Source organism: Pyricularia grisea, assembly GCF_004355905.1.
Source record: "Pyricularia grisea strain NI907 chromosome Unknown Pyricularia_grisea_NI907_Scaffold_4, whole genome shotgun sequence".
Classification (NCBI taxonomy): Eukaryota; Fungi; Ascomycota; class Sordariomycetes; order Magnaporthales; family Pyriculariaceae; genus Pyricularia; species Pyricularia grisea.
In genome coordinates this window covers 3,038,709-3,060,779 of record NW_022156718.1, presented here as the reverse complement: position 1 = coordinate 3,060,779, position 22,071 = coordinate 3,038,709, and the positions used below count along the sequence as shown (strand labels likewise).

Below are 22,071 nucleotides of genomic sequence, written 5' to 3'. Positions count from 1 at the left end.
CGTGTGGATGCCTCGGGGACGGAAAGTTAAGGGTGGCCGTCATTTCCAGCCTCAAGGAAAGGCAAGAAAGGGTATCGTTAGCTCATAAAAATTCTTCAAAGCAAGTTTGCATGGCTTAATTTAACCTAGTTTCAGCAGGAATTATGCCTAGATAAGCCTTCAATACGCCAATTGAACTCGAGGGTCCTACAAGTGCAGAAAAATCTTTGGCAAAAACGTGACATCAGCGCCGAGATAGGTACCTTACCTTCCAATGATGACGATGCGGGCCCAGCTTCCACTCGCCCGAGACGAACCTGACATGAACTTCATTACCTTCGCTGTCCCAACAATTAGATCAGCATCTGCTGTAATACTTGACTGCATTGAAAGTACAAATTACCACTAGTAGTAATCAGCTTACTTTTTTTTTGTTTCTTTTCTCGCTGTCCCGAGAATAAACAAACAAAAACATCAAGCTATCCGTACCAAGCTGGCGCTTCTACATAAACTAGCGTCCGAGCTTCGTGCACTACGTCGCGAAATCAAGTCCAGGTTCGGGCGCTAAGCCGGACCCCCCCTGTCATTCCGGCAAAGCTCCTGCACCTGCGGAGACGTTTTTCTTTGCGGTTTTTTTGTAGCTTCAAACTTTTTGTCCCAACATTCATCCTCATCTCTCCGTCATCTCTCCTCTATCCAACGACCATTTTCTTCAATTGTTTGATCTGTCTATAGCCCGCGTTTCCTGATACCATTCCTTACTATTGTGTCGGTACACTCGAGATCAACCATCATGGCCTCTGCTATGCGCCTCAGCTCTGCCTTCAGGGCCTCTGCCCGCGCTCCTGCGTTCACTGCCCGCAGGACTGCTTTCAACGGCATGCGATGCTACTCGGCCAAGACCCAGGTACGTAATAATCAATTTACCTCATTCCGACTGTTCCGTAACTTACTGACTCTTCCTTTACTGTGGCTAGACCCTGAAGGAGCGCTTCGCTGAGCTTCTGCCAGAGAAGATCGAGGAGATTAAGTCTCTGCGCAAGTAAGTCGCCTAGTCAAAACAGAGACCAGACGTACGAAAGAAGCTTGTATGGCAGTAGCTGACAATATCATCACGATTTCCACAGGGAGCACGGTTCCAAGGTCATTGACAAGGTCACTCTCGACCAGGTTTACGGTGGTGCCCGTGGCATCAAGTGCCTCGTCTGGGAGGGATCCGTCCTCGACTCTGAGGAGGGTATCCGCTTCCGCGGCAAGACTATCCCAGAATGCCAGGAGCTCCTCCCCAAGGCGCCCGGCGGCAAGGAGCCTCTTCCTGAGGGTGAGTTACACGAGTACATCACAGAGCGTATCAGAAATATAGACTGACTAGCCGCTTAACAGGTCTTTTCTGGCTCCTCCTGACCGGTGAGGTTCCCTCGGAGGCTCAGGTTCGCGCCCTGTCTGCCGAGTGGGCTGCCCGTTCCGACCTTCCCAAGTTCGTCGAGGAGCTTATCGACCGCTGCCCCAACGACCTGCACCCCATGGCTCAGTTCTCGATGGCCATCACTGCCCTCGAGCAGACCTCTTCGTTCGCCAAGGCCTACGCCAAGGGTATCAACAAGAAGGAGTACTGGGGATATACCTTTGAGGACTCGATGGACCTGATCGCTAAGCTGCCCACCATCGCTGCCCGCATCTACCAGAACGTCTTCAAGGGTGGCAAGGTCGCCGCTGTCCAGAAGGACAAGGACTACTCGTTCAACTTCGCCAACCAGCTCGGTTTCGGCAACAACGCCGACTTCGTTGAGCTCCTCCGTCTTTACCTGACTATTCACACCGACCACGAGGGTGGCAACGTCAGCGCGCACACCACCCACCTTGTCGGCTCTGCCCTCAGCTCGCCCTTCCTGTCGCTTGCTGCTGGCATGAACGGTCTCGCTGGTCCTCTGCACGGTCTGGCTAACCAGGAGGTGCTGAACTGGCTTACCGAGATGAAGAAGTCTGTTGGCGATGACCTGAGCGACAAGTCCATCACCGACTACCTGTGGTCGACCCTCAACTCTGGCCGTGTCGTTCCTGGCTACGGCCACGCCGTCCTCCGCAAGACCGACCCCCGTTACACCGCTCAGCGTGTCTTCGCTCAGGGTAAGTTTTGACTATGACGCTTGTTTGAGAGTATATATCGATGACTGACGTGAAATCCCCACCTCAGAGAAAATGCCCAACGACCCCATGTTCAAGCTTGTCAGCCAGGTCTACAAGATTGCTCCTGGTGTCCTGACTGAGCACGGCAAGACCAAGAACCCCTTCCCCAACGTCGATGCCCACTCCGGTGTTCTCCTGCAGTACTACGGCTTGACTGAGGCCAACTACTACACTGTCCTCTTCGGTGTTTCGCGTGCCATTGGTGTCCTTCCCCAGCTCATCATTGACCGCGCCGTCGGTGCTCCCATTGAGAGGTATGTCTTTAAGGCCATATTTGACGTTATACCGGATATTTTGTCCCAAGCATGCACTGACAACTATACAGGCCCAAGTCTTTCTCGACTGAGAAGTGGATCGAGATTGCCAAGAAGACTGCCGCCTAAACGGTGACGGTTGTGCGTGGGTGATGATAGAATATGTAATCTTGTTTGTCTATGTTTGTTTTTTATTCAGACGACTAAGCTTCAACTTTTTTGTTTTGTGGGAAAAGAGACGACATTGGTGTCAGGCTCAAAATTCGGATGAAAGAGTTGCCATGATAAGTTGTAGCGGTCTGTGTGGATTGATTTCTCTATGGGTTTAAGGTCTGCGCGATACCATTACATCTTTGTACAAAATGTATTCATCTTTCTTCTGCATATGAAGTTGTGCAAAACGTTGGAGCAAGTGAGTGCAGTTTGACCACACAAGCTTTCTGTGAAAACTTTAAACAAAGTACCATGTCTTCCAGCTGGCGAAACATGGTAGTCTGTAGAATTCGACCTACGATGCACATCTTGTCATTCAGGCCAGGTTATCTTTTAATTCAGTGCGTGTATGTGCATATCTCTCAATTGCTTGCTTGCTTGCTTGGTTCAGTGATTGCTTGGCACAATCCTCCTCATGGCCGTGTGTACATATGCAAAATTGTTGAACTTGTTTGAGCACTTGGCTTTTTAAAAGTGATCGACGATGTTTGTGTAATTTGGAGCTAGGCGCATGAAAGAATTATCAAGTTCTTTGCAAGGCACAGAGCGCAATTTCTAGCCCCAATTTCTTGTCCGTATCCGTAGTTCTGGTGAGGGTGCAAGTCCGTTGTCCGGGTCCCCGGAAATTCTACCCCAATGGTTGGGATGGAAGCCCGCCCTGTTGAGCGCCCAGTTGTTATCGCCCGGTTATCGGTGGGCGGTCCCTGAACCGAAAGAAGCAAGATCGAATCCAATCTTGTCCATTTCCAATTCAGGGTTCGTATTGAGAAAGAAGCAATTGCGGTCCAATTAGTATTTCGCAGCTCGACAGCCGACACGGACGAAACTTTACTGCTTGACATCTCTGTTGCAAGCTGTATCCCAGGCAAATCACAAGCCAAGCAAAGGGTTCAATTGACCACCTCGGTAAGTACCTGTATCCTTAGCTGACACTATTGTTCTTGGAGCTCTCCTATTGGGCAGCTCATCCTTGCGTGCCTGGCGATTAGCCAATCGGGTGGCGTATAGCTGGCGGCCGACAGTTTCCGGACAATACCTCCTCAGCGGCTGCGAAAGGGATGATTGATCCGAACTGATTGATCTTGGATGTCCGAGATCTCGAGCTGACGTGAACTTTTCGACAACAGATCATCCTGTAACGTTCAACAATATCCTCGCCGCCAGCGCCAACTTTGTATTCAGCTGCAGAATCTGTTTAAAGCTCTTTGAGCATCAGCGCAGCTTCTGTCAGGCAACAATAAGAACCATTCAGTTCGCACGCACGACACTGGACCGACTCCAAAGTCCCCCACCTCATCCAGCGAAGAAGCGCCCTACTGCCTTGGTCAGGCCCCTTTCCTAAAACAATCCTATCCGTCATGTCTGTCGTTGTCCCTCCGGGCTCGCCTGCTCCCACGTTGGAGAAGCTGGAGAAGAAGCCCGTCAAGTTCTCCAACTTGCTCCTGGGAGCTGGTCTCAACATGTTCGAGGTCACCACTCTGGGCCAGCCCCTCGAGGTCGTCAAGACCACGATGGCTGCCAACCGTGGTGATGGCTTCACAACTGCCCTTGGACGTATTTGGGGTCGCGGTGGCGTACTCGGCTGTAAGTAACTTCCTGAGGCTTTACTCTTTATTTCGGGTGTTACCCCTCCCAGCGACGAGTATATATGACAAAGCGCTAACATGCTCTTGGATGCATTCTCAAGTTTACCAAGGACTCATCCCCTGGGCCTGGATTGAGGCCTCTACCAAGGGAGCCGTTCTGCTCTTCGTAGCGTCGGAAGCCGAATACTACGCCCGCTCATACGGCGCGTCTGAGTTCGGAGGTGGCATCGCTGGTGGCGTGACGGGTGGTGTGGCACAGGCCTACGCGACCATGGGCTTCTGCACTTGCATGAAGACGGTCGAGATCACCAAGCACAAGATGGCGGCCTCGGGTCAGGCCCCCCAGGGCACGTGGGCCACCTTCATGGACATCTACCGCCGTGAGGGTATCCGCGGTATCAACAAGGGTGTCAACGCTGTCGCAATCAGGCAGATGACCAACTGGGGTTCGCGCTTCGGTCTCTCTCGTCTGGCAGAGCAGGGTATCCGGGACCTCACCGGCAAGAAGCACGGAGAGAAGCTGAGCGCCTGGGAGAAGATCCTCGCATCCTCCCTCGGTGGTGGCTTGAGCGCATGGAACCAGCCCATCGAGGTCATCCGTGTGGAGATGCAGAGCAAGAAGGACGACCCCAACCGACCCAAGAAGATGACTGTCGGCAACACCTTCAGGTACATCTACCAGACTAACGGTATCAAGGGTCTCTACCGTGGTGTGGCGCCGCGTATTGGTCTTGGTGTCTGGCAAACCGTCTGCATGGTAGCCCTGGGTGATATGTAAGTCCTTTCCGATGTCCATCCCAGTCTAAATGGAATTATGGTTTGTCGCTATTTTTAAAAGCTAACCACATCTTGTCACTGTCTAGGGCCAAGACTTATGTCGAGAAGGTGACCGGTGAAAAGGTTACCGCCAAGCACTAAACCTTGGATCAACCGGCTGGGTGTTGACGATGGTCGAACGTCTGTTAAACCGTCAGAGAAAAACAGGAGCTGTGGTGGGGAAATTCTTTGTCTATGGCACCACCATACACTGGTGGGCGATATATGTACATGGTTCCGGCCTATGTAGCTCGATTGTTTTGTCTTTGTTCGTTGCCTACCATTGGCTTTCTCTTGTAACTTCATTGCTACACCTTTTTTTCTGGTAATAGGGGCTGATCTAGAGGGGTACGCACAATAGACGGAGTTGAGGTTTATTTCCAAACTGGGATGTACATGAGCTGCCCCATTGTTGATATGCAGTCTTTCTCTCCTAGGCAGATTTACTGGAGGTAAACGACTGGATAAAAATTGTTATTCCTTTTGCTCATGATATGAACTAGGTTGTATTCGGCATCTCCCATGCTGGTTAGGTGTAACATCGCGGCTCTTGTCTTGGGCTATAGTCCCACCATCTGCTCGTATATTTTCGTTTGAGCACCTCATAGTCTGTTGTTCTCTGATGTCGACAGCGGCACCCAACTCAGACTGGTGAAACAAGCATCATCTGTCTATTACCAGACTTTCCCGAAAAGTGTTCGTTGGCCGCCATGTACTTTGTTGTGTCATTACGATACTTGCGTCCTCATTCATAAAACGTCCTCAAGTGATGATAAGGGTTCCGATTGATGTCTTTTTGATACTCCGAAGGTCGATCGAGCCTATCCAGTATGTCAAAAACATGCTGGCCTCCAGGTTTAATATGAACGATGAAGTATCGTGTCATCTGTACCTTTTGTTGCATCTTGCGCCCAAAGATAATGAAAAAAAAAAAAAAAAAAAAAAAAAAAAAAAAAATCATATATCACCAAGAGTATACAACAGCAAGGTGGGTTGACCATTACGCAGCTCAATAAGGTGTCATTTGGAGAGACCATGAGCTCTGGAATCGCATTGAACCTCTGAGGAGGTCCTAGTTCTGGCGGTAAAGCACTAACTGTGAGGCTTTTTCTTGAGTTCTCGAACCACGCTGACATTTGGGACCGGCATCACAGACTGTAGCAATAGTCAGCGTGAGGTAAGTTTTGCGTAGACGGAGATACCCTCATCCTGTCTCAACTTGAAGAGAGCCCGGGTTGCCACGCCTGATTGCTGTCTCCTTGTGTGACATAGTGGCTGTTGCGGGAATTTACTATAGAGGTACACACTTTGTTGGTTGTCCGACGATCAAACAACATGTTTCCTGAAAGCGGCGGTCAACATGTCTGAATAAACGGATGTCAAGGACTGAGACTTCTAGGACATGGACCTGCCTATATAATCGAGAATGTTTCATCTCTTGTATAGATCTATATATCAAAGTTCCGGCCCGAGCATGATGATGATGACAAAACATGACTGCGAGGAGAGTCAACCCTCACACATAGGACTCGCATGTTTTGATAGTGTACTACGCCCTGCATCGTATCAGATCCTAAGCTGTCGAGGTATATGTACACAGAAAGCCGGGACTACTATGATAGTCTGATGCATGGTCTGATACAGCCATAGAAGTTTACTTGTGCAGCCCATGTCGAGATTGCTACATTTCACTTGGGAAGACGCGAGGACAGAGGAAATCTAGCCCATCGACAGCTGGGAACTTGGAGTAGCCTATCTCATCCCCACTCACAAGGTATGGTCACTGGCAGAGAGATACTGATGGACGTGTCTGGTGACTGTGTTGTTGGTTGAGCGAGTCGTTTGTCATTTCCAGCTGCTGAGAAAGTTCACCGAATTATATTATAATCAGCTCTTGGCAATACCAAAAGCAGTTCGCCAAGAGTGGCTGAGCTGCAGCTTTCATGGACATAGTACTATCAGGGTCCTCCATGTGAGAACTAGTCATGCGGACCCCAACAGTATTATGATACCAGTAGTTGTTACTCCTTCGAGAACGTTTCGAAACAAAATAAATTTTGGAGAGAGGGGGTGGGGGAAATAGAGAAAGGAGGGGCAAGCCAGTCTCATGCATGAACATCTGCAGACCTGCAAGGCTGGGCAGAAAGAGCCGCGGGCATGGGGAAACAAGAAAAAAAAAAGCCAGTACCCCGTTTTCCATGTTTTTCAGCCTCGTCCTGGGAAGCATGGAACTTGATGCAAAGCTTCTATTTGTGTGGGTATGAGTGGTGAGCTAAGGGACCCATGATCGGACTGTCCGTTGTTGAGTCACTTGAGATGGTTTTTTCTATGCCTGACTCTTCCAAGCTGGATAAGCCTGTGCATCTGACCTGATAGCTTTTTATTTTTATTTTTATTTTTTTAAATCATTCTTTGAAGCTGTCAAATTGAACCAACGGCATCTTATGTTTTATCTGATATCAACGGGTCGAGATCAGGCTAACTGCCGGATGGGTGTATGGATAGTTTCAGTATCGGACGTCGGGAAAGTATAACCTATGTCCGAAAAAAAGGATGACTGACATCTGAGCCTGTTGGGGCAAAAACATGTCATGCTAATATGATTTAAACTTTTCGCAAAACCAAGGAGTCGCAGGCGCTTTTGAGAGTCAATCTGGCTCTAGTGAGATGCGGCTACTCAATTCAGGTCAAATGGCGTCGAGGCCGATAAGGCTTTCCTCAACTTTGAGCAATATCTACTTTAGTCTAGAACTATTTACGCATCTACTAGCTGTAGCGATAGACGAGAGAGTTGGACGGCCAATACAGATAGACAAGGAGCTGACGAAGTGCCCTGCGGACTTTTTTTTTTTTTTTTTTTTTGGATTGTCAACCGACTTTTTGGCGAGCCGGCACTTACTTACTTTGTTTGAAACGTACCAGTAAAAGATTCAATATCAAATCACATTTCAACCATGGGCACAGGCGAGCCGTGGCTGGCACTTTCATCAAACCCCCTCCCGGTGTTTGTGGGTAACCCCCCCTGAGCGGCATCTTCCCACCCTAGAATTCTTTGATCCAGACTCGGCGATGGACAAGAAGTAATCGAGAGGTCACATCAAAGTCTAGTTGTTGTCAAGCATTTCCCCCTTCACCAAGGTCGAAACAGGCAACAAAAGTAGAAGTAATGGTTTTCTGTAGCCAAAAAAAAGTCTCACGGGCCGGGCGGGTGATGAAGAAGCCGGGGTATGTTTCAATTGAGGTCACCTTGCGCGGGCATCACAAATATTACAATTAATAAGTCGTACTTTTCCTTGGCGTATAGTGACAAACTTCTCGCAAAGTATGGTTTACTACCGGTACAGAGTAACAATAACAAAATGAAAAGAGAGTGAAAGGAAGGCCCGAGACCAATCCCAAACGGTGGTTGCTAGGGCCAACAGAAGTGACAGGACGGCGGAACGGGTCGGTGTAACACTCAGGGAAAGGAGTTGCATAGTGGCATCAAAAGCGGAAACAAACAAAAGCCAGCCCACCAGAGACACCAGAGATGAATTGGACATATGAGATGAACAACCATGGAAAGTTTGGATGTCCCGGCACCCAGTATCTGCTTGGCACATCATTCTCTCGAGAGTCGCTAAATTTCGATATTCATCGATCAATTATGTACTATATATTCCCAATTCTAATTTTGCACACAATGAGATTAAGTTTACTGTGGAGAGGTTATGCAGGATAAACATTCGATATGCGGGCTTCTCATTTCCTTGTTGACACTGGTATATTAAACCCCAAAAATAACCTTCTGTTCGCAATTTGTTCAGGAAGAAAACAAACCCGCATTGAGCCGGATGTAAACATCGTGGGGCCTTACTCTAATATTGCTCCCCCAGTCTGTACCTTTTTCCTACTTTTGTAAACCCAGGTCACAAAGGAGAATGCACTCCACTGTCGCCGTTGACAAGATGCACAATAAAGGGACGGAATGGTACAATCGCAAGCAAAGTGGACAGTGACGGCCCCGCTGGTACGAAATACACATTTTAATACCCGAGAGCAGTGTCATGCATACCCACTGTCCCGACGACTGCCAACCACGAAGTGGAAGTCATCCATGTCAAGTCGAAATTACATAGTAAAAAAATCGAGTTCTTGACTGGAGTAAGTCGATGCACAATTCGTTAGAATGGAGGAAAACGGAAATTTTTCTGGGCCTCGAGAACAACACACCCCACCCCTGTCGTCACCAATCGTGATAGGGCCTTACTGTAGTGTTGGCCCCGCAGAACCACATGCTCATCTCGGTCAATACTGTATTGTATAGCATGGATTCAGCGAGCTATGAACTGATTTGGAGAAAACCCGCTATCGCTAGATAGGCATCGCGCTGTAGTTGGCCTGCAAGCTTGCTCGATCCTACTTTTTTTTTTTTTTTTCTTTCTTTTTTTCCTGCTTTTCTACTTCCTCCTGGGGGCGGGCTCGGCAACATGCGAGGCGGGCCAGCTAGTCGAGACCCCCACGAATTCGCGAGTCAAGGTCGAAATCGCAACAATCTTTCCAAAAGCCTGATTTTTTGTCCCTCGAGGCCATCTGGAACTTGTTGGTACGAATTACGTGGTTGGATGGATCAACTGGGGGCAACACACTTACACCGCCGGTAAAGATTACCTTAGAATTAGCAAATGCTGTCTGTGTCTGTCAACCCCGTACAACTCTAATACTTTCCTCGCCTTTCAAAAAATTAAAAATTGAAAAAACTCCGTCGGTGACGCAATCAATTCAAGAAGCCAAGACATTTCGCGACGCCCGTTGTCGGTTAACAAAAATTCTAGGATGATTTCGCGTCTTATGTCGCGGCAAGGACTGAGACTTGGGGTTTTGCGCGGCCCCCTCCGTCTGTTGGTTAGATGAACAGATGTTTGAGCTTTGAGAAAAACCCCGTGAACCTGGGACATACGAACCGCGCCCAGGAAGGCCAAGAAAACTTGTCTGCGCACCATCCGCCAAGCGCTGCCGTGGCGTCTGGCAGGCCCGATGACCGGTGCACGATCTGCAGCACACTCCAAGATGATATTCTACGTTGTAGCAGCCAAATGCTTGTTGTCGATGATATTTTCGCATTCGAATTCACTTTTGCCAAGACCAAATGAATACATTTGCCAAGACAAAATGAATGTATTTTTGCCTTTCTAGTGAGATTATTGTCCAAGCTCTTAAAGGCATTGCTTGCTTCTGCCACCGAACAGCAAAAAGATCCTCCCGTACCGTACGAGGAATGGACACAACAACTATTAATATTAATTAACCAAAAAAAATGGGGAGAAGATAAAATCAGAATTGCAAATGCCAAGGATTCCCTTTCCGGCAGAGAACGACGAGCTCCTGCATCCCACGAACTAAGGGGGCCCGCAGAAATTCCAGCCCTTGTCAGTACCCATGTTCTAATGACAAAACTGTAATTGGTCAATTGACACATGGCTCCAGTTTACCCCACACCGTGCTCATGTCATAGATTCGTACCTAAATCATGGAGACCTCAGTTTGTTGACGAAGCAAAGACGGAAGGGCTTTTTTGCCAAGTAAAGATTTTCGGCACATTTATGGCGATACCGACAAGGTCTTTTTTTATTACAGGAAATGACCGGTTGAGTTTTAGGGTCCAAGATAGACAAGCATCTCTTGGTAGGCAGAGCCAATCGGTGGTAAGAAAAGTCGCTAAGCAAGGAACAAGAAAGCGCATCAAATTTACACCTAAATAAAGAGCGACCGAGATCTAGGGCTTCGTTCTGGTCAAGGAAGGCTGGGCCAAGAGGCTAGTTCTAGAAGGAGACCTCATGGGAGGCTGGTTGCAGGCGAAAAAAAGAAAACAAAAAGCAGTGGGAGTCCGAGATGAACCCCAGATCGACCGAAAGAAAGCCGTTTGGTTTGGCGGCGCTACTCAGGAAGAAAAATTGAATCTTGGCGCTTGGCAAAAGAGGCTTTTTTTTTTTTTTTTTTTTTTTTTTTGCCCTCCCTCCTACCCCATGGTATCGCCGGACAAGACGGAGCGAAGGCCAAAGCTTGCAGTTGTAGTTGATTAAAACGATTGGATGGGATATCCTGATGGAAGCAACGGGATGCTGAGCATTTACAAATCCGGTCTAACCAAGCACTGAAGCCGCACCTGGACCCTGCGTCCCGTTTTCTCCCATAGCTGGTCTCTAATTGAGGAGGGGTAAACATTCAGCACAAGAAAAAGTTCTAGAGTAGTCCAAACAAATAGCTTCTGTGCCAACGACCAACTGATTATTTTTTCGACTGACGGCTGCGGAACTGGCTTTATTCAGCCCCTCCTTGTCCTTGTTCTGTATCCCCCATTCTTCACTTGCGGAGTTCGTCGGCACGTGCCAGACAGAGACTTTGTTTTCAGGCTATAGTCGGTGAGTAGCGACACTGAGAGACATCTGCAACTCTAAGCCTCAATACGTGTGTACGTGCGAGTAGAATTACATTCATACGGTATTGTTTGACTACTATTATCCGTAGATAGATATGCTGGGGATATATACTATTTTGCCCCGTCCAGGAAATTTGTGATCTGCGCTGCAGCAGGAAAAACCCTTAAACCCATTAGGCACTTGCGGAGGAGGGAGGCGACCATGGCTGTCATTGAGGGCGCTAGCTAACACATGGAGATAGTACTCCGTCTGGGCCACTGTTAACTTGACTGGCCAATTGCAGCATTCTGCGCCTCGAGATATCCTGTTCTTGCTGCGGCCCACAACGTCGGAGGCGCCGACCACGAGGTATACTCTGTACCAGTAGTAGCGGTAAAGAAAAAAAAAAAAGGACAGTTATTCACGTTGTTGACGACATTTTCGGCATTACGCCTCTTTCTCGGAATTACAAGAGATTAGTTGATAGCCGGGGTAAAAAGGCGGCGAGGCGGGCAAAGGAAAAAAAGGGTTGAGGCAAATGGCGCTACCCACCCTCCGACCTCCTCCACATTCTATACACACCTAATTACCTACCTCACTTTACCGCTTCCCAAATGCCGGCGGAGCCGAACGTATAAGCGGTCGATTCTGACAAGCAAGGCGCATACGTTGGATGCTATTCTACTCTATTTTGTTCATTTGACTTTTTTTATTACTTTTTTTCTTTTTATTTCCGCAATCTGAAAAACCTGGTTTGCCATTGGCAGGGCAAAGGCACGCGACATCCGGCTTATGATCTTGTACAGTAGAACGACTAAGATATTCGGAGGTTTGACAAAAGTACACGAATAAATCCCTCCCCTCCATCATGACGCATGTCGAGCGACACGCGAGTAGGTTTGTTACCGTCACAAAAAAGGCGTACTTCTTGCAGAATAAAGCCTGCGCTACTGGGCTTGTTTCACGTCGGCTCAAGTTACACCTGCTGAGCTAGGTGAGCTCCCAAGCTCTCCAGCTTCTTTTTTAAATTTTTTTAGGCCCCTATACTACCTACCTAGTTATGGTTGTATGTGGCCGTTTTTGGCGCTGCAGTGACATGGCTCAAACGGGCCAAAAAGGCTGTGTGTTTACTTTTAGTCAGCCCGCCGCCACTGTTGCTAAAGTGAATCAAGGTGTGGCAGAGTTCGAAAAGCCGGAGCGAGGCGTTAATGCTCCCTTTTTTTTTTTAGTAGTCCCTAGTCCCTATGGGTCATTATTCATAAAATCATTATTAAAAATCATGTGAGTTTGCCTACTGCGCTGGCTGATACTGCCATGTTCGGCTTGATCGGGTTTGTTTTGGCTGAGTTAGCAATCGCCGTTTCTGAACTGCGTGGCAATGACCTATGTTCCCCAGGTAGTCGGTCCGTCCTAGTACCGTCAGTCTGTCTGCCAAGCCTGACCGTGACGGCCATCTCCTGCTTAAAGTTTTTGAGGCTTGGCAAACAAAGGCCAAAAGGTACTGTACAAGGCAAGGCATGGAAAGGTAGGTAACTTAGGTGGGGCAGACTCAAGCCTGCTGCTACGGTATCTCTGTACTGTACGTATGGGATAACCCCGGGCCCTGGCCGTTCATAAGTCGAAGTTACAAGTTGATCCCTGCCATACAGAATATCCATGGCAAAGAAAACATTCCAAAGCTTGTGCCTTGTCAGGACTCAATTGGAAAAGTCCTGCGAAAACTGTCGGTTAACCAAACGGCCGACCGACCAACGCGCGCGAAGCATTTGTTTTTTTATGCGAACCACGAGAACATCAAGGCGCAAACGAGCATATACCGGATGCCCAGAAAACAGAAATAGATATACTATTTAGCTTTCACTATGAGTGCTTTTTTTGTAACAAATTCCTGACTCTGCTTGCACTATGCACATCTTGGCACAATGGTCACTTGTCGGTGATAGGCTTCGGCGAGTCCCTAATGGATCTACAAAGCGATGTCATCGCCAGTTGAGACCTACATACAGAAAGAAATTGATGGATGCTCAACCGCACCACGTCTCTAGGAAACCCATACCTGCCAACCCTTGATACATCTAATCAGGGAATGACTAAATGTCGAGGCGGTCTTGGCAATGTTTCTTTTGTTTACACAAAGCATTGGGCATTGTTACTGGCTGAACAACGCAGATTAGACAGCGACAGGTCGCAACATTCCATAACAAGTATTTGGATGATCAATACCTACCAAATACCAGGATCAATCGGGGGTAGACTAAGTAATTCAAAATAACGTTATTGTAGCGTATTGAATAGCGGAAATGCGGAAATGGATTGAATGGATATACAAGATTATCAGCTCCAGCGGCCAGTGATGGTTGACCGCTTGATGACAGGCTTCTTAGCAACCGGTTGTCGTCATTTTCAACAGGGTAAGACTAAAAGAGGCAAGCAAGAAAGTCGGTCCATATGGGTCACCGAAGGCGAGGCGAGATATTTGCGGGAGTGGAATAGCGACCAAAAGGGGAAGAACAGGAAAATCCCTCACGCCTCCCGGTCGCCCTGCGTTCAACATCACAAGCAAGCCCAGACAAGGTAGAGAGAGAGGACTGGCAGTCCACCACTTTCTCCCCCCAGGCAGAAAAGAAAAATAATCGATGGAGTGTGGTACGGCAGGTGGATCCATGCACCGAGGCACATCCGTCCCTGCGAGATTGGACGACCTGGGGGGCGTGGAGTAATGGGTACCAGAGGACTTGCGAAATTATGAAAGCTCTGCAATTCAATGCGGGGCCCGTACCAATTTGCACCCCTGATTGGTTGATAACAGAGCTTACAGGCACAGCTCCAAAGTACCAGGGACAAGAGCCGGGGTGCCCAAGCTAGGACCCATCACGGTGGAAAAAAATTCTTTTGATTTGGTGGAGGACCAACTTTTTTTTGGGGGAGCTTTTGCCCGCACGCGCCTTTGTTGTTTGTACTGGTACCTCTCTTGGGCAAGACCAGTGGGCGGAGAGACAGTGGTCGGGCCAGGCCCGATCGACTGCCAAAAAAAGTATGTACTTTGTTTTTCACAAGGCGCTGCACATTTTAGTACTGTACTGTAGGCACGTTTAATTTTTGCTTTGTCTCGCACTGGGGGGGAACGGGTCCATGGATGCTAGCAAGTGGCACCCCCCCGAAATAAGGCGCCTGCCAGTCTGGCTTGCAGTGGGAATAAACCGCCGAGTTGAGAATAAAAGAAGCTACGCTCCCACGCTTCCCATCCATCACATTCTCTCCTCCTTCCCTACCACCACACACGTTACCGGCAAAGGCATTCAGCGTCCTTGAGGCTTGTTGTGAGCTCTCGGTCAACACAGTCGTGAAGGTACGTTTATTCCTTCACTCGACATTGGCACACTGGCACTCTTCGATCCGATCCTTCTCCATTTCCCCATGTACGCGGCATAGTAACCTTCCCGCTACTGCTTTGGCGCCACATAACTATTGATTCCCTTCACTCGTCCCCTACCCTGACATTTAAGTTCTTCCTTGTCTTCCCCGCGCTTCCATATATACACCCAGGACCTTGCGATCATCCTGGCTTTGGCTCTGGAAACAATCGCATCGCATAGAGCAAACCCAATCCTCGCCCTGCAGCCACCTATGATACATCTGAGAGGGCCTACAGGCCGAACGTGAACTGACAAAGAATCCTCGCCCTACAGACTCTGTGCGTGCGCGTCCTTTCCTCTCGTCTTCTCGACAACGGATTGTGAAGACAACCTAGGGAACATTCTACACTCTTGGGGCCTATATTCGACCTACAATATTCAACTTATACCTTCCTTAATTACCTTTCACACGTCGGCAGTGAGCGGAGCTCTCTGCATTCACTTATAGCCGCCATGGCTGATTCTACTGCACCTACGGGCGCCGGGCCCGCGATCAACACCCCGATCGAGTCTGGAAAGTTTGACGAGAAGGAGGGTTTGGCCCATAACACCCATGCTAAGCCCAAGGTCGCCGAGGACGAGGAGGAAGATGAGGACATTGACGCCCTCATTGAGGACCTCGAGTCGGTCGACGGACACGGTGACCTCGAGGAGGAGGAAGAGGAAGCCGGTCCCGGTGCTGCCCGTACTATCCCAGAGGTGAGCAGAATCGGGCATATTATCCCATGCAGAAGATTCATGTATTGTCGTGGGGAATCTCGGGAGATCGGATGGACAGTCAATTGAATTGGCACACCATCGGTCTTCGGGCCTACTGTGCTAAGAACTAAATGCTAACTTTTTGCGAAGGACCTGCTGCAAACATCGACTCGCACCGGTCTCACCGAGCAGGAAGTGCAGGCCCGTCGCCGCAAGTACGGTCTTAACCGTGAGTGCAACTTTTCTTCTAAACCGCCGAGTCGAAATGAAGTATACTGACTCGCAGTGCAGAAATGAAGGAGGAGAAGGAGAACTTGATCATGAAGTTCCTTGGGTACTTCATTGGTCCCGTCCAGTTCGTCATGGAGGTAAGCTTGACAATTCGCCCCGGTTCATTTCCTAGCGTGGATATCCTGGTTGGACCAACAGACCTTGTTGCGTGGATTGGATTCCACATACCTGGAGCATTCTCGTTTGCGTTGCTGGGTCGTGTGTGGGTATCCAAGCCCGCATTTAGCTTGGGCTCGTGTCGAGTCAGCACAGCAAGAAATTGCACAGGCTAGCTCGAGCGGGCCCAATTCGCGAGGGATCCATTCGCGGAGTAACCACAAACATTGTTTCGGAGATCAGTGAGCTAACAATTTCCCACAGGCCGCCGTTATCCTTGCCGCTGGTCTTCAACACTGGGTTGATTTCGCAGTTATTTGCGCTCTTCGTACGTAACACCCCTGTCATAGCGCTGCATTCCACAACGCAACACCGCGTGGTAAACACGCGACAGCATTTCGCAACAATGATGGGACAATTGAGCTGACCGTTTTTTTCCTCCAATTTTCAGTGTTGCTTAACGCCTGTGTTGGTTTCATCCAGGAGTTCCAAGCTGGTTCCATCGTTGACGAGTTGAAGAAGACCCTCGCCCTCAAGGCTGTCGTCCTCCGTGACGGTCAGCTCAAGGAGGTCGAGGCCCCCGAGGTCGTTCCCGGTGACATTCTTCAGGTTGAGGAGGGTACCATCATCCCGGCCGACGGTCGCATTGTCACCGACGATGCCTACCTCCAGGTTGATCAGTCTGCCATCACTGGCGAGTCTCTTGCTGTCGACAAGCACAAGGGCGACCAGTGCTACGCTTCTTCGGCCGTCAAGCGTGGTGAGGCTTTCGTCGTCATCACCGCCACTGGTGACAGCACCTTCGTCGGTCGCGCCGCTGCCCTTGTCAACGCTGCTTCCGCCGGTACTGGTCACTTCACTGAGGTGCTTAACGGTATCGGTACAGTTCTCCTGATCCTGGTCGTCTTCACCAACTTGGTCGTCTGGGTTTCGTCTTTCTACCGCAACAACAGCATCGTTCAGATTCTTGAGTTCACCCTGGCCATCACCATCATTGGTGTGCCCGTCGGTCTCCCCGCTGTCGTCACTACCACCATGGCTGTCGGTGCCGCCTACCTCGCCAAGAAGAAGGCTATCGTTCAGAAGCTCAGTGCCATCGAGTCCCTTGCTGGTGTCGAGATTCTCTGCTCCGACAAGACCGGTACTCTGACCAAGAACAAGCTCTCGCTCTCCGAGCCCTACACCGTCGCCGGTGTCGAGCCCGAAGACCTCATGCTTACTGCCTGTCTCGCTGCCTCCCGCAAGAAGAAGGGTATGGACGCCATTGACAAGGCTTTCCTGAAGTCGCTCAAGTACTACCCCCGCGCCAAGGCTGCCCTGTCCAAGTACAAGGTCCTCGAGTTCCACCCCTTCGACCCCGTCTCCAAGAAGGTTACCGCCATTGTCGAGTCTCCCCAGGGTGAGATCATCACCTGCGTCAAGGGTGCTCCTCTTTTCGTTCTCAAGACCGTCGAGGAGGACCACGAGATCCCCGAGGCTGTTGACCAGGACTACAAGAACAAGGTTGCTGAGTTCGCTACCCGTGGTTTCCGTTCCCTTGGTGTCGCGCGCAAGCGTGGCGAGGGTGCCTGGGAGATTCTTGGTATCATGCCTTGCTCTGACCCTCCCCGCCACGATACCGCCCGCACCATCAACGAGGCCAAGAACTTGGGTCTGTCCATCAAGATGCTTACCGGTGATGCCGTTGGCATCGCCCGCGAGACTTCCCGCCAGCTCGGTCTCGGTACCAACGTCTACAACGCTGAGCGCCTTGGTCTTGGTGGCGGCGGTGACATGCCCGGCTCTGAGGTTTACGACTTCGTTGAGGCTGCCGACGGTTTCGCCGAGGTTTTCCCCCAGCACAAGTACAACGTCGTCGAGATCCTGCAACAGCGTGGTTACCTGGTTGCCATGACTGGTGACGGTGTCAATGACGCTCCCTCGCTGAAGAAGGCTGACACTGGTATTGCTGTCGAGGGTGCCTCTGATGCCGCTCGCTCTGCCGCCGATATCGTCTTCCTTGCCCCCGGTCTTGGTGCCATCATCGACGCCCTCAAGACTTCTCGCCAGATTTTCCACCGTATGTACGCCTACGTCGTTTACCGTATCGCTCTTTCCATCCACTTGGAGATCTACCTTGGTATTCTTATTGCGGCCCTCAACCAGTCGCTCAACATCAACCTGGTCGCTTTCATCGCCATCTTTGCCGATATCGCTACCCTGGCCATCGCCTACGACAACGCTCCTTACTCCAAGTCGCCCGTTAAGTGGAACCTCCCCAAGCTCTGGGGTATGTCCGTCCTTCTCGGTGTTGTCCTGGCCATCGGTACCTTCATCACCATCACCACCATGTTCGTGCACGGTGAGGACGGTGGTATTGTCCAGAACAACGGTCAGATCGACGCTGTTGTCTTCCTTGAGATCTCGCTTACTGAGAACTGGCTGATCTTCATCACCCGTGCCAACGGTCCCTTCTGGTCTTCCATTCCCTCGTGGCAGCTCACTGGTGCCATCTTGATCGTCGACATCATCGCCTCTTGCTTCGCCATCTGGGGTTGGTTCGTCGGCAGCAAGATGACTCACATCGTTGCCGTCGTCCGTATCTGGGTGTTCTCCTTCGGTGTCTTCTGCATCATGGGAGGTCTTTACTACATTCTCCAGGACAGCCAGGGCTTTGACAACCTCATGCACGGCAAGTCCCCCAAGGGTAACCAAAAGCAGAGGTCTCTCGAGGACTTTGGTAAGTTTCATCGTGTTCCTTTCCAGTTTATTTTTGCAAATGAAAAATACTCGATGCTAACATATATATTCTACAGTTGTCTCTCTCCAGCGTGTCTCCACCCAGCACGAGAAGTCGCAATAAATGTTTTAGAGTTGCGGCGGACATATTTCAACATTCCTTTTAAGAGATTTGTCTGTCATGCTGGGAGTCATTGGAAAGATATGGCATTTCGTTTTCCTGTCACATACCCATGTTGGCCGCTGCTAGCATCCCTCATCTCACTCCGACCCTTTGAACATACAGGGGAGAGATGTCGCGATAGCATGGTAGTCTTTGGCTTCAACTGCAACCTATTGCTTTTTTCCTTGTGTTTTAAATTCTACTCGTGGGCGGGGATAGATTCATGTGTCATACCCGATCAGTTATTATTCACGACATTAATGCTAAAACCGTTAAAATTATCTTTCAAGTCGGTCCAAACAAGTGGTTTCTTGGTATGCAGCCAGCTCTCTGGTCTACAATAGTATTGGTTGCGATCTTTCGTATCTAGGTGTCCGACTCTGGTATCCTACGGGGCAGGCCTTCGTCACCAGTATCATTGTATACCCCGGTGTATACCTAACCTTGGCTTCTCTTGTAGATGTTTCTTTTTGGGCAAGTACGGACGTGGCACGAACATTTGTCTTGGCGAGTGTTTCCTTTTGAATCGGCATTGACCCACTACAGACACTATTTCCACTGCCCAGACTGCCCGAGACATAGTGTAGAAAAGAAGCAAAAGGCCATTTCCTCACCGTATGCAAAGCATGTTTAGACTCTGTCAATAGGCTGGGCGTTTAATGCAGAAATTTTTGGTGAGACGCCATAACAGATTAGAGAGATTCGTTTTCTGTTTTATTTTTATTTTTCTTTTCTTTTTCTTTTCTGCTTCTCATTGTCCAGCACTCGAGACATTTCATACTCGAGTATAGGTTGCACTAACTTAGTTTTGTGCCCACGCGCCAAACAACTTTCTGCCGCCGTCAAAACTCGTCGACCAGTCCAGTCTCCAAGCCAAAGCTAAACTTGAGCACGCGATTGCCCCTAGCCACGAACAAGCTGGCGTCTCGGTCGCCGCGCAGCGTCTCCCAGCGCAGGCAGGGCGACGGGATGCCCAGAGGAGGCTTGTAGTTGGGGTCCTCGAGGCCCTGAAGATGCTGCATCTCGTCGTCGAGGGCGCGGCACGGCATCTCCCTCCCCGTCGCCAGCGAGTGCAGCTTGACGGGGCAGAAGCTGTCGGGCCCTTCGTAGTTGGCGGCGGCCACGATGCCGAGCTTCTTGTCCACGGCCAGCCCCGTCCCCAGGCGGGCGGCGTTTTTGTAGCCCGGGAAGCTGGTGCAAGGATGCTGCTGCTGCTGTTGGTTGAGGCCGCGCCGCATGTCCCAGATGTCCATGCGGTCGCCGATGCCGGCGGCGAGCACCTGGTACTGGTTGAGAGAGACGACGTGATTCACGGCCCCGCCGGCGTCGCCTGAGACCTCAAGCCAGCGGCAGCTTGTGTCTGGTCGGCGGGGCTGGGCGGGCTTCCCGTTACCGAGCACGTATAGGAGGTCTCTGTTTGGCAAGGTGCCCACCCTTGTCGTGGGCGTAGTACATTCGGGGAACTTGAGCGCGGCGTAGCGTGCGTCATGGTGGCCTGGGTGACAGGCGAGGATGTTTGGTTGTTGTTCCTGCGGCCCATCCAGTCTGTCGGCGTCATCATTGCCTCCCCTTGTCAGCTGCCTGGCGGCCTCACGGAGGTCAGTAATCCAGATTCCCGTGCCTCCCCGGCCACCCAACACTAGCACGTCCGGGTGGTCATTCACAAAGTCCAGGGCGAGCACTGTGTTCCCCGTGCTGCGGCTGCCCGGCGACCTCACCGCGAACCCCACCTCGCTCACCGACTCGGTGCGGTCAATGGTGGCCAGTCCATGCTTGGTTCCCACGACAGCCATGATTCCTCTTGCGGCGCCCGGTGCCGTGACGCAACTCGTGACGGGTGGTATGCAGGATGTTCCCTCGGGACAGTCGAACTCGTAGTAGTTCATCAAGTTTAACCCCTCGAATTGGCCTGAGGGTCCGCGGCGCAAGTACAAGAAGGGCATGCCGGGTTCGCCTCCGTGGACCTCCGCGCTTGAGTATGCAAATACCGGCCAGCCTGGGTCTTCGGCATCGCTTCTACGACCCCAAGCCAGGCCAGTGATTGGTATTGGCATGGGTGGTATTGCTGCCGCGAGGAGTTTTGAGTGTCTGCTCGGATTGTCTTGAACACTAGAAGGTGGGGGGGAGAGCGGCATATGTCAGACTTTTTTGTGCTTTTACTTTTCTCTGCCGCGAGTAACTATATACTATGATGTCTTATATGTTAGGATCCAAGGGGTACATCTGTCTTACTGGTTGTATTTATCCCGCGAGAAGACGCTCTTGACCATGTCTTCACGTGTAGTTGCTGCCAGACCATGATTGAGCAGTGTTAACACTAACAAAAAACAAGTTCTCCAAGCCCAAAAGGTGAGATCCATACCTGCAATGATGAGACCATCGTCTCCTTGCTGATGATGTGCACCAGTGACCAAGAAGCTCACGACCGGCGAACCTCCCCAGGGGCTCCCGACGACGGCAGCACCCTTGAACTGCAGCCCGTCGACCCAGCAGGCCCTGGCCAGGTCGGGAGGTTGCTCGCCCAGGTCGTGCCGGAACAGCCCGCCGACGATGGGGTCCGCGAGCGGATTCTGCGCGTCGGGCCTGACGCTGGGGATGGCGGCCCTCATGGCCTTGACGGCCTCGTCGTGCGCCTCGGCCTGTCGCTTCTTGACGTTTTGGGCCGAGTATTGCGACGCCGCCGGTGGGCCTCTTTGCTCGATTTTGAAGTACTTCTTCTTGTCTTCGTCTGAAGGGGTAGAGATGGAAAGGTCAGATTTGATTTTGGGGTGATGATGGTTTTCTTGCCTGATTGATGGATGATGATGATGATGGTGGTGGTGGTGAATGCTTACCCCAGAAGAAGCCTGGGATTTCTCTGGGAGGTGTCATTGTCTGAATGGGGCGTTTTTGGTGTTATGCCTTGCTGGGCATCAAAGATCTGCTCAAAGAAGTTGGTATTTGATGCTTGGTTACTTGGACTAAGGTGGCGGTCGATATATCAAAGTTATCTCAAGTAACTTGCAGTTTGTTCATCGACGAGAAGGATTCTGAACAGCATGCTTTTTTTTTATTGTCCACGCGGACAGAAGATTCAGTCAAAAATAGCCGCCGGGATTCGATTGGTTCTTTTTGTGATGAACCTCGTGTGATGTTTTTGTATATCTTCTCGGACTGTGTACGACTTTGTAATGTTGTACAATCATCAACGTTGATCAGGTTTTGTCTCTTGCCAAATTTTGACTCGATTCTCGGATTTCTATAGGAGCAAATGTC

General features: G+C 50.3%; 5 protein-coding genes across 5 annotated transcripts; 3 read left to right on the top strand and 2 right to left on the bottom strand.

The window, feature by feature from the left end:
• Positions 1-374: 374 nt before the first annotated feature.
• Positions 375-5,522, top strand: PgNI_07618 (uncharacterized protein). Its single transcript, XM_031127628.1, has 9 exons — positions 375-886; positions 957-1,021; positions 1,107-1,300; positions 1,363-2,106; positions 2,174-2,420; positions 2,492-3,539; positions 3,761-4,217; positions 4,321-4,993; positions 5,083-5,522. Exons 1-6 carry the CDS (start codon positions 773-775, stop codon positions 2,547-2,549), a joined length of 1,422 nt encoding a protein of 473 aa, XP_030981706.1. The 5' UTR covers positions 375-772; the 3' UTR covers positions 2,550-3,539; positions 3,761-4,217; positions 4,321-4,993; positions 5,083-5,522.
• A 5,786-nt stretch (positions 5,523-11,308) lies between these two features.
• Positions 11,309-11,844, top strand: PgNI_07617 (uncharacterized protein; the record flags this gene model as incomplete). The annotated part of the gene is made up of 2 exons (XM_031127627.1): positions 11,309-11,436; positions 11,696-11,844. Coding segments are annotated over 2 exons (156 nt in total), but the record flags the coding sequence as incomplete, so codon positions are not given.
• A 2,783-nt stretch (positions 11,845-14,627) lies between these two features.
• Positions 14,628-19,123, top strand: PgNI_07615 (uncharacterized protein). The gene is made up of 7 exons (XM_031127625.1): positions 14,628-14,782; positions 15,123-15,548; positions 15,699-15,777; positions 15,840-15,916; positions 16,200-16,263; positions 16,387-18,654; positions 18,731-19,123. The coding sequence occupies exons 2-7, from the start codon at positions 15,303-15,305 to the stop codon at positions 18,775-18,777; spliced, it is 2,781 nt and encodes a 926-aa protein (XP_030981711.1). The 5' UTR covers positions 14,628-14,782; positions 15,123-15,302; the 3' UTR covers positions 18,778-19,123.
• Positions 16,383-18,888, bottom strand: PgNI_07616 (uncharacterized protein; the record flags this gene model as incomplete). Its single annotated transcript, XM_031127626.1, has 2 exons — positions 16,383-18,649; positions 18,885-18,888. 2 exons carry the CDS (start codon positions 18,886-18,888, stop codon positions 16,383-16,385), a joined length of 2,271 nt encoding a protein of 756 aa, XP_030981710.1.
• Positions 19,124-19,188: 65 nt separating the features above from the next.
• Positions 19,189-21,986, bottom strand: PgNI_07614 (uncharacterized protein). Its single transcript, XM_031127624.1, has 4 exons — positions 21,651-21,986; positions 21,179-21,544; positions 21,049-21,103; positions 19,189-20,925 (listed from the first exon to the last, which is right to left on the bottom strand). The coding sequence occupies exons 1-4, from the start codon at positions 21,685-21,687 to the stop codon at positions 19,659-19,661; spliced, it is 1,725 nt and encodes a 574-aa protein (XP_030981712.1). The 5' UTR covers positions 21,688-21,986; the 3' UTR covers positions 19,189-19,658.
• Between the last annotated feature and the right edge of the window lie 85 nt (positions 21,987-22,071).